The sequence below is a fragment of the Quercus robur genome, chromosome 10, assembly GCF_932294415.1.
Source record: "Quercus robur chromosome 10, dhQueRobu3.1, whole genome shotgun sequence".
Classification (NCBI taxonomy): domain Eukaryota; kingdom Viridiplantae; phylum Streptophyta; class Magnoliopsida; order Fagales; family Fagaceae; genus Quercus; species Quercus robur.
In genome coordinates, this window is record NC_065543.1 from 30,252,326 (window position 1) to 30,264,505 (window position 12,180).

General features: G+C 38.0%; 1 protein-coding gene across 1 annotated transcript; it reads right to left on the reverse strand.

The window, feature by feature from the left end:
* Positions 1-7,597: 7,597 nt before the first annotated feature.
* On the reverse strand, positions 7,598-8,731 carry LOC126704048 (uncharacterized). Its single transcript, XM_050403087.1, has 2 exons — positions 8,672-8,731; positions 7,598-7,951 (listed from the first exon to the last, which is right to left on the reverse strand). The coding sequence occupies exons 1-2, from the start codon at positions 8,729-8,731 to the stop codon at positions 7,598-7,600; spliced, it is 414 nt and encodes a 137-aa protein (XP_050259044.1).
* Positions 8,732-12,180: the final 3,449 nt, after the last annotated feature.

A 12,180-nucleotide genomic window follows, 5' to 3' on the forward strand; every position in this document is an offset into this window, starting at 1 on the left:
CGGTCACAATTTACTTGAACAAACTTTGCTCAACACTAGTGCAACTTGTGTCATTGATGACGGCCTTTAAAATAATCATTTTTTATGTCTAGGGTTCTGAGAAAAGAAAACTCAAGCATATAATCACAGATTAGAGTTAAAATAGAATTGAAATTCTGTTTTTCATAAAACTTGACAGATACCCTATCTGTTGAGCTGTTGTCAAGCCATAGGGCTGAACAGCTCTTCAAGCTCGATAGATGGCTAGCTGTCGAGCTTTAATGATAGGCACTTTTCAGACTTGAATCTTGGATAGACTTACATGGCTTCAACACTTGATCTTGAAACAAAATTTCTTGAAGTATTAAACACATCCTAGATCTACCCAAATACAAGTAAGGTGCTTTTTGTCAAAAGATTAGCCAATTACATAAAATAGTGACATATGTTCCTCACAAGTGAATCACATATGTCCTAACACAATGTTCAAGCTCCTTTTATTTTGGTTGTAAGAGATACACCGAAATTTATTAATTTTATTAGGGTTGATAGATTTGATTCAATTGTCAATTCTTATTTGGTAAATCTCTACAATTACATGAAGACTAAGGAAAAAGAAATTCAAGTTGATTTGTTTTTTCCATTGATGAGTTGCAAATATGGAAAGAAAATCGAATGGCTCAAGCATTCGAAGTATTTGTTTATTTGGAGCGGAAGATTTCAAATTTCAAAGATGAACTCAAGGACGAGTTTGCTTCAAGTGGAGGGGTCTAATGTAGGACACAATTTATTATTTAATTATTGTAATTTATTGATTTTAGTATTTAATTTGTAATTTTTGTTAATTTAGGTTTAGGTTTATTATTTCCTTATTTTTAGGTGCTTTTAATTCTTTTTAGGTCAAATTTATAGTTAGATATTTATTAGGAGTTATTTTATAATATATTTTCTTGTCCGTTAAGTTTTACCGAGCCTTTAAATAGACCCCCCTAAGTCAATAAACATTTTTTTAAAAACAATTATTCAATCAATAAAATTCAAACTTTTGTCTTTCTACGTTCTAGTGGATTCCAGACCCTTTTTTCTTGTGGGTTTAAGGACCCTTGTGGATTCAAGGACCCTTGTAGATTCAAAGATCCCTCATGGATTCAAGGTTATTTTCAAAAACAAACGTGTTTTGTTTCTTGTTTTCTAGGAGTAGACATATTCTACTTCTTGACACTTCCACATCCTGTATCTCCCACCTCCTACCACCACCAACAACCTACAAACCCACCTAACCCACCGCCATTGTTTTCCATACACCACCGCACAAATCACAAAAAATCAGACCCATCCACCATAGCAAATCCACTCACACCATCAAAACCTCCAACACCACGACAAATTACGCTGAACATCAAATTCCAAGCCCATAAAGCACATCTCAGCCCAATTAAAACGCAAATCACATCCAAAATCGAAGCTCTAATATTGTTATTGGGCCTCAACCATCTTCACCATCACTACGTGAAGAAAAAAGAAAGAAAGGTAAAGAAGAATAAGAAGTTGAGAGAAGAAACCAGTGTGACTGCCATTACCGCGTGAAGAAAGAAAGAAAGAAAGAAAGAATAAGAAGAATAAGAAAATTAGAGAAGAAACCAAAGTGAAGAAGAAAGAAAAGAGAAAAGAAGAAAGAGAAAGAAAGAAGGAATCTTCAGTTGAGAAAGAAAAAGTGAAGAAGAAAAAGAGAAAATGACCGTTAGACCACATGTGTGATCTGACCATGGATCCCACGTATCACCCAATATTTACAATAATGTGCTGATATTTCAATTTCTATAATTCGGAAACTCCTAAAAATTGTTCTCAAATCTCATTATTCTAACTCATTTTTTTGAGTTTTGAGTTATGAAAACTCAATTAAAAAATTGAACCAAAAATCAAATTTTTAGGTGCGACCCACAGATTTTGAATTTTGGATAATGGAAATTGAGTGTTTCTCCTTAATTTTCTTTTTTTTTTTTCTAGTTTTTTTAATGTAAAATATTTTTAGAAAAATCAAAAATACGTCTTTTTTGGGAACTGAACTGAAACTCATATAATTTTTATATTGATGATATCATTAGTGAATTTAGAATAATGTAAACTTAAGAATCTAAATAGTATTATTTAACTTTTGTGTTTGAGTATTTTGTTAATTTTTACATTTAGTATTTCTTTTTTCTTTTTCTTTTTTTGATGAAAAAATACAGGTCAGCTCTTAATCCAATCAACCCGACCCCCTTTCAACACGTTTAGAATAACTTATTTTTAACTCAAACCCATTTGACAGATCTACATTCAATCATTTCATGCATCAATGGAAATTTTAACAATAAAAAATGTTAAGCGTGTTCATCACACATCCAAAATCATTATGCAAATTCTCATACCATGATCATGGTCCATTCCCCACATACATGTTCATCAGATCTTGCATATCACCTTGTTATCCATTTATTAAAAATAATTCATTCAACTCAGTGACAAAAAAGTTAGAAAACTAAATCAAACAATGTAAAATGAAAATATGATCTTTTTTTTTTTTTTGTGCTTTTTTGCCATTAACAATATTTTGCCAATTGTCCAAGGAATCACATTAAAAACAAATATAACTTAGGTACTAATATAAAATTTGAAACTATAGGAACGAAAAAAAAAATACAGAAAATTTAGAGAGTAATTTGTAGGGAACAATCGAGAACTTGGAATAAAAGTAATAAAGCTACTAGCACTCATTTCTTCTGGAAAAATAAAAGTGAAGTTTCTAGCACTCAAAGTTGTCAGTTCTGTCGGCCAATAAACCTACCTATAAGAAAAAGGATAGTCGAGAGACCCTTTCCTAACGTCTCTCGCAATATCTGGGGCCGTTCCACTTTCGCCGTGTCTGTTCAATCACTCGTAATTGTATTCTGACCACGCAGTGGGCTGTGAATCCGCATCCAAACCTGGAAATCCGTGTAACAATTATTAGCCTCAATAACTACTTTTATTAATGAGAATTTTTAGGTAAACAAAAGTCAAACGGCCTGATGGGAAATAGTAAAGGCCAGTTACAAACTATTTTATAAAAGGGTTTTATTGATGTATAGCCTATGAGCACATAATAAAATATTATTTTATAAAAAATGGATTGGTTAATGTATATCATAAGTATATTAATTGGACCCTTTATAAAAAATATTGTTCTAACTAATGATTATTGAAAAGTGGATATTGATACTAGCAATCAGCTTAAACGAGAAACGGTATAAATTTGTTGTATTATTAATTTGTAAAATTTTTGTAAAAATGTTTTTCTTATAGCATTACTTTTTTCACAATATTTTCCGCTTTCTCCAATTTAAGGCCACCATTGAAATCTTTTTTCTCACCATAACACCTAGTAACATCTTTTGACTTAAGATTTGTTATGCAAATATTGTAGATATAACCTTGCTCATTTTTAATAGAGAAATGATATGTCCATAACATTTTTACAATATGTATACAACAAATCCTAAATGGTAGACTGGTAGGTTATTACTGGTTGTTATTATTGGGATAAATTGCAATTAGTGAAGTAAATGGTGAAGTCATGTAAAAATAAGAGACAACCACTCATAATCTATTGCATCAAAATTGTGGTAATTAGAGCACTCATATCAGTCCATCTGTTGCACATCGAAATCTAAAAATCACCTACATTAGTCCATGTAAATTTGTGTAAATTTAAATTGTTGCTACAATAATGGTGTAAATATACTGTGGGGGGTAAAATCTGTCAGCTGATGTTGGGCCGTAGTTCATGTACCAAGCCCAGCCACGATAAGAAGAAAAGGCATGGGCGTAGGATATCCCATCCCAACCATGATGGGCCGGGCCTGCTTAGGGGCGTCCGAGGAGGAGTACCTCCTCGGACTCGCCAAGTAAGTGCCCAATTCGCACTCCATACCTGGCGAAAGGTCACCCAATACGAAGGAATAGTGCGTGACGTTCAGGAAGGGGGGCAACCACAACTGCCGCATTAAATGCCAAGGAACTACTTTTCCAGCCGCATTAATGTGGAAAGGACAGGAACGCAGAATCATCTTGGCCAGTGCAACTCACAGAAAAGAGGAAGGATGACCTATGGGACAGGCACTCAAGTGGAGGGTCAGATGGTTGACAAGTGTAGGGTCATGATCTTAGGAAGGATGCTATATAAGAGAAGGAGATCCCCATGGAAAAGGGATCGCAAGCAGAAAGAAGAAAAAGATAGAAAAAGAGAAAGGAGGTAGAAGTAGAAGAAACAGCCCCAGGGACCGTTACTTCAAAAGTTTGAAGGAATATCTTTACGTCCAACTGGTTGCATGGCTTGGTCATAACTACGTTTCCCCTGTCAAAGACCTAGTTCTGTAACCTACTCTCTACAAATTCATTGTTGAGGGACTTTTGGGCCAGAACCACCCGCCTGTTGGGCCTGAGCCCCAAAACCGCCCCCCTACATATACATAGTTACTATTTACAAGAATTTTTTTAAATACTTCTTTATTCATATATACACAAAAAGAGAGAGAGAGAGAGAGGTGATTTAAGAGAGTTATAAAAAAAATTGCTAAAAATAATATTTTGATAAAATAATTGGTAAAATAGATAATATAACGTGAGAGTTTTTTAAAAATGATTTTGTAAAATAGAAAAAGTAAACTTGTGTGCTAAAATAAACAAAAAATTGCACAAGATAATGCAAATGATCATATAAAAAAATGAATGTGGCAATTAGACAATTACTATGAAAAAAAGAGTTGTGATTATTAGAGCATTGGTATTAGTCGTTCTATCCCAAATGTCATCTTAACACTCCACTTTATAATACACCATGTATCACATTTTCTATTTTAACTTTCAACACATTAAAATAATATATTTAACCAATCAAAACATTCATTTTACTCCATAGCTGATAAACCCAATATAAATTTCACAACCCAAATTCACTTATAATCACTGACCACCATGACCACAACCCAAATCAAACCAAATTTGCAACAAAAATAATCTCAATAACCAACTAAAAAAATAAAAAATAAAAAACTTAAGGAAATTAAATAAACCCACTACCACCAAAAGAAAAAATAAATAAATCAGCCAACCTACCAACTACCAACCAAAATCAACCCATGACCCACATCACAAACCTACCAAAATCTCCACCAAGATTAACCCATGACCAAGACAACTCAAATCGACAATGGGCAAGAAGGCAAGATAGCAAGCAAAGGCGGTGATGGCAGTGGCAGTAGCAACGAGAGGTTGCAAGTTCGTTTGAGAGAGAGAGAGAGAATCAAATATGTGTAGAGGAGAGAGGTAGAATAAAAAAAATAAAGAAAAATTTTTAGCATTTCTTCCACACAATTCGACTAATAGAACGGTACTGTTCATCAATGCCAAATTTTTTAGCATTTAAAATATGTGATATGGTTGGTTTTTTGGTGTTTGGTATGCTAAAATTTCAGCATTTATGCTTGTGGTCTTGGAGCATTCACAGTAAAGGAGGTATAATAGCAAAAAAGTCATTTTAGCTCTCAAAACCTCAAAAACCAAGCTTTATTAGAACATCCACATTGGTGGAGGAAAAAATTTAGCTATATAGCACCTACAAAAGTCACTTTATCTATTTTAACTTACCACTTCACAACTCACTCCACATCAATGTTCTTATTTTCCCATCAGAGTTAAACACTATTCACTTATTTATTATTTTTCTCTCTTTTATTCTTTGTCTCTCTCTTCTTCTTTGTTTCTTCTCCGTTTCTTCAACTTGCAACCACCATCACGACACAACCATATCACAACCAACATCATGGCACAACCAAACCACAACCACCATCATAGCAGCCTTAAGGTCAACCAAAAACCCAACAAAAAAAAAAATAGCAACCAATAAGACCAAAAAAACAAAAACCTAGAAATCTCACCCTCAAGAGACCCAAGCCAAGCACACAATACACAAAATCAGAAATCTTAAAACCCAGATATGCAATCCAAAACCCACAATTACAGCAAACCACAACCACCAAACCAATTTCAGCAACCCACACAACAACCCACACCGAACCACGTAGTAACCATACACCACAACCCCAACAACCCACCCACAAACCCAACAACGGAGTGGAGGTGAGGGAAGAGGAGCACCAACCGTTTCGACACTAAGATCCTCATTGAAACCACCCACGAACCGTTTCGACACTAAACCCAACCATTGTCGAGCCTAGTCTCATTGTTTCGACACTAAGATCATCACCGAAAGGGAGAAGAGCTAAAGAGGAAATAGGAAAGAAGATGTTTTGGGCTATAGTGCTACAGGAAGAAGCTGAAGAGACTAAATATTATTTAATTGGAGTAAGAAATAAAATATTAATATTTTGATATAGCTTTGAGCTACAATTCACAACCAAAGAAAACTGTACACAGTAGTTGAGAAGCAAAAAATTATTGCATTGGCTCCACCTATGCAACCCCAATTTTGTTGTTTGTGATGCTAAAAATAGCAATTTAGCTTTTTAGCACCACCAATACTAATGCTAGTGGTGCTATAGTTAAAATTTTTTGACAATCTAGCTACAGTAAACCGCCATCTTTGGCAGTTTACTATAGCAACAAAGTGATAAATAAAAAATTTCGTTTATCCAGTTTCTTTTCTTCTTTCATTAAAATATGTATATTCTCTCTCTCTCTCTCTCTCTCTCTCTCTCTCTCTCTCTGGGGCCTCCCTTTTCTCCCTCTCAGAGTTCTAGGTTCATGGGATTTGTTGCTAGTGGGTCGTTAAGATTGGCGTTTTGCGTTCTTAGTGTTGGTGGTGGGTCATTTTTGGGTTAAGATTAGGCTGGTGTGGGTCATTGCTAGGGTGGGTTCATTGGTCCATGGTGGTGGTTATGAGTCGTTGCTAGGGTTGGTTCGTTGGTCCATGGTGGTGTTGGTGGGTTGAATTTGAGTTGAGATTGTGGTAGGGGATTGTGGGTTGCTGGTGGTGGATTTGAATGATGGTGGCTATGGGTGGTGGGTTGAACTATTACTATCTATGGTGTGTAGGTGGTTTCTATGGTATGCAAGCTTGATATTTTGGTCACCAAATAGTAACATATTTCAAGACCCCAGATGGAGAAGAGGCCAAGAAACTCCAAGAGAAAACTCATTGCTTTCAAGTAAAATACAAATTTGGTTACGTTAAAGGTCTTCAACAAATAGATGGTGATCCAATGGACTTAAGGTCTTCATGTTGTAAATTACCTTAATTGAATTTACAAATGGACCCATTGCTGTGGTAATTTGAAAATTACCTTAATTGAATTTTTTGGTGGTAAAGGGTTAATCAAATTTTATTTATTTATTATTTTTTTGATAATCAAGATAAACTGAAATTTCATTAACTTGAGGTAATGCTCAACTGAGCTACATCATATAGAATTTGATTGGCAATAACAGGTGGGGTATCTTCCACCCATACACAATAGTCAAAAATAAACTTGGCATGTTTTGCCATGAGATGTGCTGCAAAGTTTTTAGCTCTGCATATGTGGTTTACTTCCCATGTATCGAAACCACAGAGTTCCATTTTTGTTCCTTCAATCACCTAATGAATGGAACTCGATGCTTGGCCCTGTGCTTTAAAGGATTTTACCACAACCTGAGCATCACTTTCTACACTGATGTTCCTTAAGCTGAGGTCCCTTGCAAAGATGATGCCCTCCTCCACTGCTTTAGCTTCCGTTTCCAGCTCTTTCAAAAGCAAATCCAACCTCTTGCTCATCGCCCCCATTATCTGCCCCTCCTCGTTTTTAATGACTACTCCTACCCCATAGCAGCCTATTTCTTTAAACACTGCCCCATCAACATTAACCTTATAGCACCCCCTTCTAGGAGGAGTCCAAGTTTTCCCACCTGACTGGGAAGGTTTGCCTTGAACCTCATTGGTTTGTCTAACCTCCTACGCATATGCAGTCACTTCTCAAGCTATCAATGCCGCTTCTTTGCACTTTCCTCCATGGCATACTGAGTTTCTATTACTCCACAGACTCCATGCCGTGATTGCAAATAATTCCCAATCAACCTCAAGCTTCTTGAGTTTGATTTCCCACACACTATCGATGAAGTCCTTTAGTATGGACTCTAAATATGGTAGCTTCAGTCTTGTGTTTCCCCATACCTCCCTTGCCAATTTGCACCCCCACTCGTATTTATCATCTCGCCCAATGCCCCTGAGTCTTAATTAGTGTTTGGTTGGGAGTATGTTCAAGCACGCTTTCCACATTAAATGTTTTACCTTATTAGGACAGTTCAAGCTCCAAATCTGCTTCCAAAGGTTCTGCATACCTGAATTGTTTGAGCACTCCCCCCACTCCAATTTGTGATTATACTCTCTCAACAACATCTGAGCTACTTTGTAAGCATTATTAATAGTGAATCTGCCACTTGGTGTCTAAGCCCATATCAGCGAGTCCTGCGGTAGTCGAGGGCTGATAGGGATTCCTAGAATTACTTGGGCTTCTTGGGGCATAAAAGTATTTCTCAATTTAGTTACATCCCACCCTCTCCGGTCTAGGTCAATGAGGCTTGCCACCAGCTCTGAATCAGCATGAGAAAGTCTCGGGCTTACAACTTTGAAAGACCTCGGGGTTGGCAGTTAGCGCCCTGCCCAAATGCGAACCTGTTCCCCATTTCCAATAGACCACTTAAACCCTCTCGCCACTATTTCCCTTGCTGCCATGATACTTCGCCAACATAGGACAACCTCCTTCCCAATTGGGCTTCCATAAAGGAGCTTTTTGTGAAATATTTCTTTTTGAAGACCTTATGGACTAAGGAGTTCTGATTTTTTTGGAGTCTCTAGCCTTGCTTAGTGAGTAGAGCCAAGTTAAAGGCTTTCAAGTCCTTGAACCCCATGCCTCCCCTATCTTTCAGAATACACAATTTTTTCCACGAGATCCATGCCATCTTCCTCTCCTTATCTTTCTGCCCCCACAAAAATATTACTAATCATGGAGTTTAGCTCGTTGCAATGTGTGTTCGGTAGCTTGAAGCAGCTCATCGTGTATGTAGGCATAACTTGGGCCACTGCCTTGATAAGTATCTCCCTACCTGCATTTGACAACAACTTTCTTTTCCAACTCGCTATATGTCGTCCCATTTGATCTTTAATTCGATTGAAGGCTTTTCATTTTCCTTTACTAATTAATGGAGGTAGTCCTAGGTATTTCTCATGGTGATGGACTATTTAAGCCCCAAATCTTTGTTGCACATACTCTCAGGTTTCCCTAGGTGTGTTTTTACTAAAGAAGAGAGAGGTTTTCTCCTTATTAAGCTTCTTCCCTGAATCCCCATCATATTCCTCCACCACTTTGATAAGCCTATCACATTCTTCCATCGAGGCTCTACAAAATACAATGTTGTCATCAGCAAAAAGCAAGTGGGATAAACGCGGGGCACCTCTACAAATAGCCACTCTTTTAATCTGCCCTTCCCTCTCTTCCTTCTTAATTACGGCCGATAACCCTTTGGCACAAATCAGGAAAAAGGTAAGGCTAGATGGGATCCCCTTGTCTCAAACCTCTAGTTGGGGATATTTTTCCTTTTGCTTCTCCGTTTATTAGAACCGAATACTCCACAGTGGTCACACACATCATAATAAAGGTAATCCACTACTCGTGAAAGCCCATCCTCCTCATCATAGCCTCCAAATAAGCCCATTCGACTCTATCGTAGGCCTTACTCATGCCAAGCTTCACTGCCATTAGAGCTTCTTTCCCTTTCCTCCTTTGGTCTATACTGTGCATTGTTTCAAATGCCACCAAAACGTTATTCGAAATGAGTCTACCTTATACAAAAGCACTCTGGGACTCTTCAATAATCTCTGCAAGCTTACATTTGAGCCTATTAGCAAGCACTTTAGAAATTATTTTGTAGATAATGTTACATAGGTTGATGGGTCTATACTTCGTAATTTTCTTGGGTGATTTTACTTTAGGGATAAGGCAGATATATGTTTCATTTATTCCACATGGCATCACACCCGAATTTAGAGTATTAAGAACACAATTTATCACATCCAAACCTACAATATCCCAATAATGTTGGAAAAAAATCGAGGACATACCGTTTGGCCCTGGGGCCTTCGTGGGATGCATTTGCTTTAAAGCTCGCCAAACCTCCTCTGCTTTGAATTCAGCAACTAGACTTTCATTCATCTCTGGGGATACCCTCTAGTTTATGGCATTCAGGCTTGCTTTGAAGTTGGAAGGTTGACCTGACTTGAAAATCCCCTCAAAATACTCTAAGATTATACCTTCAACAACCTCCTGATTCTCCTGCCACTCCCCGTTTACATTTTGTATATCCCCAATCCTATTTCTTCATCTTCTTTGGCTAGCCGTAGCATGAAAATATTTTGTATTATGGTCACCCCATTTAATCCACAGCACTCTTGACCTTTGGCTCCACATGATCTCTTCCCTGGCTAGCATTTTGTTAATTTCTTTTCTTAATCCCTAAATTTCCTCTACATTCTCATGTAATCTGCTCAAACTTTCTAGCTGCTAAAGTTTATCTTGTCTTTGCCTCAAGATTCGGTTGACATTCCCGAAGACCTTCCAATTCCAACTTTGTAAACGCGCTTGACAGTTTTTGGGTCTATCTGTGATTTTGTAATCTGCATCCCTACGGTACGGGTCCCATGCTCCTTCCACCACCTCCCTGCATACTAACTCTCTAACCCATATAGCCTCAAAGAGAAAGCACTTTCTAACCGATTTCTTTGGTTACCCATTCTTTAGAGTAAGCATCAATAAGCAATGATCCGAGCTTGACATTGAACAATGGCGCACTCTAGCTTCCTGGAAAAGCTCGGACCAGCTAGCATTAGCCATAATACGATCAAGCCTGAGTAGTGTTTTGTGGTTCCCCAAACGCCTATTGCACCAGGTAAAGCGTTGCCCCACGAAACTCGAATCGAAGAGACCAGACCTACTTAGACATTCCCTAAAACCCTCAATCTGATTGACATCCCTCTCCATCCACCCAATCTTCTCATGTTGGTGCGTGATTTCGTTGAAATCACCAAAAACTACCCACGGCAGTGAGCACTAGTCCCTCAATGTTTCCAGTAGCTACCACAAGGAAGGTCTCTTGTTTGCATTGGGTTGGCCATAAAACCTCGTAGCACACCATGGGGTTGTCGCCAACTCTTCTCGGACTACCACATCAATGTGGGAATGCAAGCAACTCTTGAAAGTCACCTCCGTGCCCTCCCTCCACAACAAAGCCAGACCTCCGCTCCTTCCACCACTTAGTACCACTATTCCTTGCGTGAAATTTATTTTGTTTTGAATCCCCTTAATCCTAATTGACCTTGCTTTTGTCTCTAACAGGAAAACCAACAATGGTCCTTCTCCTTCACCACATCAATAAGAGTACAAACTGCCAAGGAGGACCTAAGACCCCGGCAATTCCAAGCAAAGAGACTTATGAGGCCCGGCGGTCCTGCTCTGCAGGCATCGCCACTCCACCATCCATAATCTCTGTCTTGTTCTCAATTATTTCATTTTCTAGGTTACGCACAAATTGTTTCAGATCCTTCCTTCATTTCTGCTCTATAATATTTGGGTCCAACTCTTATAACGGGGTTGGGCCCTCACGCTTTTGAGGCTTCACTCCTTCATTTTTTTTTTTTAATCGTTGGGCTTGTTTTGTTTCACCTCTCTCACTAATCTTTTCCGATGCCCACTTCTTGGGCCGAGTTTAGAAGCCACCCAACCTTCCTTTGGGTCGTAGCTCAAGGCCATTGGGCCCATTTTAACCTCTTTATTACTTGGGCCTTCCACATCATTGCTATGCTCCTCGTTTGGCGCCATTACAAATTTGAAATTGGGCTCCTTTGTAGGAATAGGTGCCCTCTCCCAATGCATATCCATTGACTAGTCACCATGATTTATGGATGAGTCCAAGGTACTTTCACTTGATCTTGATTGGGCTAACTTCTCAATCTTCTTTTCTACTCCCTCACACGGCTTTCCTTTTCCATGTAAAACATCCTTTGATTGATCTGAAAACTCAGGTGTTGACTTTCCCAAGGCGCTTGGTTTGTCTCTCCGACCTGTCAGCTTCTCCTCATAAGCCCTACCAACCTCGGTTTGGTGTTCTGGAGTTTGCATTGTGGCTACC